General features: G+C 32.7%; 2 protein-coding genes across 5 annotated transcripts in view; one reads left to right on the top strand and one right to left on the bottom strand.

Moving 5' to 3' along the window:
• LOC106868908 (organic cation transporter protein) overlaps positions 1-5,378 on the top strand; it is an 86,204-nt gene that overhangs the window by 47,893 nt on the left and 32,933 nt on the right. For all 3 annotated transcript variants that reach the window (XM_014914368.2, XM_052971173.1, XM_052971172.1), the window contains 2 exons: positions 1,203-1,421; positions 2,974-3,197. In XM_014914368.2, coding sequence (XP_014769854.1) covers positions 1,203-1,421; positions 2,974-3,197 — 443 coding nt within the window. The remainder of the gene's footprint in view (positions 1-1,202; positions 1,422-2,973; positions 3,198-5,378) is intronic.
• LOC106882190 (organic cation transporter protein) overlaps positions 3,647-5,378 on the bottom strand; it is a 137,470-nt gene continuing 135,738 nt past the window's right edge. The window contains exons 11-12 of one of the 2 annotated variants that reach the window (XR_008265051.1): positions 4,459-4,632; positions 3,647-4,075 (exon numbers count right to left, since the gene is read on the bottom strand). The gene's annotated coding sequence lies outside the window, so the exon portion shown is untranslated. Of the gene's footprint in view, positions 4,076-4,387; positions 4,633-5,378 lie in introns of those variants that run through there. The other variant, XM_052971176.1, reaches the window with a different exon arrangement.

The raw sequence follows: 5,378 nt of genomic DNA, 5'->3' as shown, positions 1-5,378 counted from the left end.
TATATATATATTCATATATATATGGTTTAATGACTGTTTTTCCATGCTGGCATGGGTTTGGATGGAGATTTATCTGAAGTGAGATTTTACAACCAGAAGTCTTTTGAAAATACAAAGTAATCAGTCATAATGTCAACATCAGCTCTGCTTCAATGTGTGTGTGTGTATATATATATAGATATGCATGGCTGGCCAAAAGTCACCTGACAGTAAATCAAAACCATTTAATTCCAAGATTTATTTATGTTTAACAATAAATGAATTTAATAAAAACATCTAAATATGAAACATCATAAAAAAATTGTTCAAACTGAACATTTTTTGTTTGAGTCAATATAGAATTACAGATAGTATTTATGGAATTTTGATTTACTGACGGGTGACTTTTGGCCAACCCTGTGTGTGTGTGTATGTGGGTGTGTGTGTGTGTGTGCATGCGTGCGTGCGTGCCTGTGTGTATGTGTGTGTATGAATGTATGTATTTATACAGCTATGTATGTGTGTTTGTGTGTTCTCTTGGCTTGACACTGTGTAACACTTGCAAACAAGCACTGTTCATTTCCAGTCTTCTGTGGAAAATATGTTGGGCCAAGGGGAAATATTGCCTTGCTTGGAAACAGATGAGGGTTGACAACAGGAAAGGCCACTTTCTGTAGAATATCTAATTCAGCAAATTCTGTCTGACCCATGAAAGCCTAGAGAAGCGGACGTTAAAATTACTTGGATTCCACTTCACTTATTTTACCTTCCTAGGAAATCTTTGGAAATGAAGGAACTTCATAACTTTTTAATGCACCACCTCTTGAAGGTCTTTGACTTCATATTGTTTTTACTGGTTTCAGTGATTCAACTGTGGTCATGCTGGAGCACTCCCTTCAAAACCTATGGGATGGGTTGCACTTGTGATTTAAAGATCCAATCTATCATGTAGATCCCATCTGAGAACTAAATTAAGAGTATGCATATTTGTGGAGTACTCAGCCACTTACACACTGGTTCAATGATGAGGCAGCTCAGTTTGTTGAACAACTGAGCCACCTGCTCACTGAAACTCTCAGATATCCATTTATTTACTATTTTATTACTTTTTAAAAATTCCAATACCGTTACTATATATTTTATCAATTTTGTGGTGTGTATATAACATTTCCATCTGTTTCATTCTTTAAACATTAAAATCAATTATGTCTTCTCTCTGATAGTTTCGTAAATGAATCTCCACGATGGTTGGCTTCACAAGGTAAATTTGAAGAAGCACAAAATATCTACAGAAAAATAGCTAAAACCAATAAAACAGAATTTCCTGAAGATGATGCCGATCTTGAAGAACCAATTATTTGTAACACTAAAAAAGGCAGTTTGATTGATTTATTTAAATCTAGAATTCTATTTTCGCGTAGTCTAATCATTTTTTTTAATTGGTAAGAAAATATATTTTTCTATGTTTTTATTGATCTTTATTCTTTGACCCACTAAGTTACAGGAAGTAAATGTAAACACACACACATACATATAATACACACACACATACACACATACATACAACAGCCTTCTATACAATTTCTATCAAATTTAACTATTTGGTTAATTCAAGGAGCAGCACAGTGGGATTGAATTCAAAACTCTGAAGTTGCAAACTTTTTTTTACCACACAACCACGTCTGTACTTATTTGTTTCTTTTATTATCTGTTATGGTTAAACGGTTAAGAAGTTTGTTTCTTATTCACAAGACTCCAGGCTCGTTCTCATTGCATGGTATCAGAAGCAAATATTTTTGATAGCATCAGGTTGACCCATACATTGAAAGTAAAATCAGTGAGACAGAAACTGTACAGAAGCTCACCTGATGGATTGTACCAGTAATTCAACAGATATAGTTTTGTCATGCTGTGTAATGTTGATTGTGACTCAGAATTACATTAATCCTTTAGCATTTAAACCAGGTTTTGGTCAATAATATCAATCCCAGCACTTAGTTTGGTACTCATTCTATTGATATTTATTTATGAAACAGATAATTGTTTATGTGTGTGTGTGTGTGTGTGTGTGTGTATGTGTGTGTGTGTGTGTATATATATATATACACGCACACAAAGGGATTCATCACAGTTTCTTCTAGCAATTTCTGCTTAAAGCATTGGTCAACCCAAGACTATAGTAGATACTTGCACTAGTAGCAGTGTTCTGGAATTAAACCTGAAACAATGTAGTTGTGAAGCAAACCTCTCATCCACAGAGTCATGCCTGTTTCCATATATTTGGTTCAAAACAACCAGCCAGGAGGTTCAAAACAACCAGCTGGCTTGATTCCTGTTGGTAGCACAGTATTGTGTCTTTGGCTAAGGACACTTAACTCACAAATGACGAGTTCACCTGGCTGTAAATAAGTACCATGGTGATTCAATTCAATATGCTGAACAATGTCAGGATTTTGGCCAGTGCTAGTACTTGTTATACAGAAAAAAATTACCATTTTTTTATAAGGTAGTGAATTGGCAAAGTTATCAAAGTGTCAGAATGCTTTGTGATATTTTTTCCTAGTTCTCTGCATTCTGTGTTCAAATCCAGATAAGGTCAACTTTGCCTTTCATCCTTTTGGAATTGATGAATAAAGTAAGTACCAAAGCAGAGCAATGAATTAGTGTATAATTATCAGAATTTTTGGCTTGATGCCTTTCACAATCTATTCCAGTTCTGTGTGGTCTGAGTTCAAATCCTGCCTTTTATACTGGGGGTAAAATGAAAAAAAAAAAATGGTAACACTTCAGTCTGGAGTTACAACCAACAGATAATATCCACTGTGGAAAAAAACCCCAAAATGACTGTCACCATATCTTTTTTCATCTTATATCAAATGCTACAACTAAACTGATAAAAGCTTAACTCCAATCTTCTGTATCACATGCTTAGAACTCCTACTTCCCTTCAAATTATATATATACTTAAAATATTGCTATTTTTTATATTCACAGGGGTGTCATCAACATGGTATATTATGGACTTCTGTTTAGCTCAGGAGACTTGACTAGTAATTTATATCTAAGTTCCTTCCTCTCTGGGTTAGCTGAGATTCCAGCATATATCATCCTTATATTCACTCTGGACAGACTTGGAAGAAAACCTCTTTATTGTACATCTACTATTTTATCAGGGATTGCTTGCATTATTTCAGGTTTTGCTCATGTGTGGGGTAAAGGTAATTATTCTTTTTTATTCTTGTTCAGACTAGCAGTTCTCTTTCTGTAAATCCTGACACTTACGAATACACAACTCTGGAGTAGATCAAATAGCACTAATCTAAATAATGTCTCCAAATTTTGGTGGAAGACCAGCAATTTTGGTGTAAACTACAGTTTCAGTCTGTCTTATCTCAAGCATTTTATTTAAGAAAATTGCCAAATATGAAAGTAGATGGCAAAGAGACCAATTTTCAAATGATGTTAGGAAAAAAAGAAATAAATAAATAAAGGTAAAGTGAAATAAACATTGAAAATATAGCCTAAAAAAATAAATATTGAAAAGATAAATAAAATATAATAAGAATATTTTTAAAAATTATATATTAACAAATAGATAATTAAATAAATAGGTACATAAATCTCTACTTACTAATAAAGAGTTAAATTATTTGAAATTTAACACATATGATATATAAGGCAATTAGATATATAGCAAGGATATTTGGCTGAATCCCCAAAATGAACTCACCATCAAGGAATCAGACCCAAATCAATGCATTTGAAAATAAAGACACAATCAAGATTTTGTTAGAGAGAGATGACATTAGCAAACAACTCACCTATGAAATCTCTTGTAGAAATCATTGTGTCTAAACACAAAAAACAACTAAGCCACACAAATGCAATTCACTCAATGATTGATGATGTCAGCAAAGAAGTGATCACTCAAATCTCTGGTATAAGCAAGAGATCATTAATATTTTGGTTTTGGCACCCTTTTCTCTATATATAGATTTGTCTGTCTGCTAATTTCCAATATGTTTGCTAAATCATCTCTGGGATTCTCTTTTCTTTTGTCAATTTTTCCCTGTTGTCATCATGACCTCATCTATCTCTGAAATCAACCAAAGTATATCTTCATTACACTGGTGATTACCAAATTGAAATATTCTTATTATTACAGATAAAATATGTACCCATTGAATTGTGAGTCACAACAGTATGATGTCATTATATCTTTAATCATTAAAAGGATGGAATCAGATAAAACAAAATATTTTGATATTTAAACCACTATCTTTTATATCAACTATCAATCATAGGTGAAACTTACTAAAGCAACATAAATGGTAGCTCATTAAATTAAATCAACTCTAAATTTTAGTTTTGCATCATAAACAGAATGGATAATTTTATATTTCAAGGTGTGATACATAGCAGTTACTAACTGATATTACAAAAATGGCAAAGGCAGCAGGAATCTGATAGAATCATTACCGTATTGGACAAAAGGCTTAGCAGCATTTCTTTAGGCCTCACATTCTGTGTTCAAATACCACCAAGGTCAACTTTGCCTTTCATCTTTTCAGGGTCAAAAATGTAAGTGCCAGATGAGCAACTACGGTTGATGTAATTGATTAGTTCCCTTCCCAAAAACTTCAGTCCTTGTACCTATAGAAGAAAGAATTATTATAAAATGATTAGCTGGCAGAATCATTAGAGTATTGGATGAAAATGCTTTGTAGTACATGTTACAACTCTTTACATTTTGTGTTCAAATCTTACTAAGGTCAACATTTTGTCTTTTATCTTCTTGGAGTTAACAAAATATAGTGCCAGCTAAGTCAATGGTATTAACTCCCACCCCTCAAAATTGCTGGCCTTGTGTCTCAGTTAGAAATGGTTATTATAAAAAAGATAATATTCAACTCAGTGTTGAAGTATTTACTCCCAAACTATTTTGTGTTAGAAAACAAAAAGGAACTGTTACTGTCACTTATGCAAGGGAGATCAATCTTTGTGCTCTTGGTACCTTCAAAAACTGTTAGCCATGTAAATATACCCAAATACTTAGCACAGCAGTCTATGTATAAATTCATTTATCAATACCCCATCTCTATTCATCAAAACATAAAAATGCAGAAAATGCAATTGAAAATGTTAGCCTTTTACATATTAAGGGATATACAGGATATATGAATTATGAACTAATTATGCAGGTGCAAGTAACAACGAAGTATTAATGTTGAAATTTGTGTTTTTATCATTTATCATTTATTATAGTACCTTCAACTAGGCATTATGAATCTTTCTCATAGATTAACATAGAGAAAACGTTTGTGTGTGTATGCATGCCCATGTGCATGCATGTGTGTGTGTGTGTGTCTGTATATATATATATATATATATATATATAT

Source organism: Octopus bimaculoides, chromosome 10 (genome assembly GCF_001194135.2).
Source record: "Octopus bimaculoides isolate UCB-OBI-ISO-001 chromosome 10, ASM119413v2, whole genome shotgun sequence".
NCBI lineage: Eukaryota > Metazoa > Mollusca > Cephalopoda > Octopoda > Octopodidae > Octopus > Octopus bimaculoides.
This window is presented reverse-complemented; position numbering and strand designations above follow the sequence as displayed.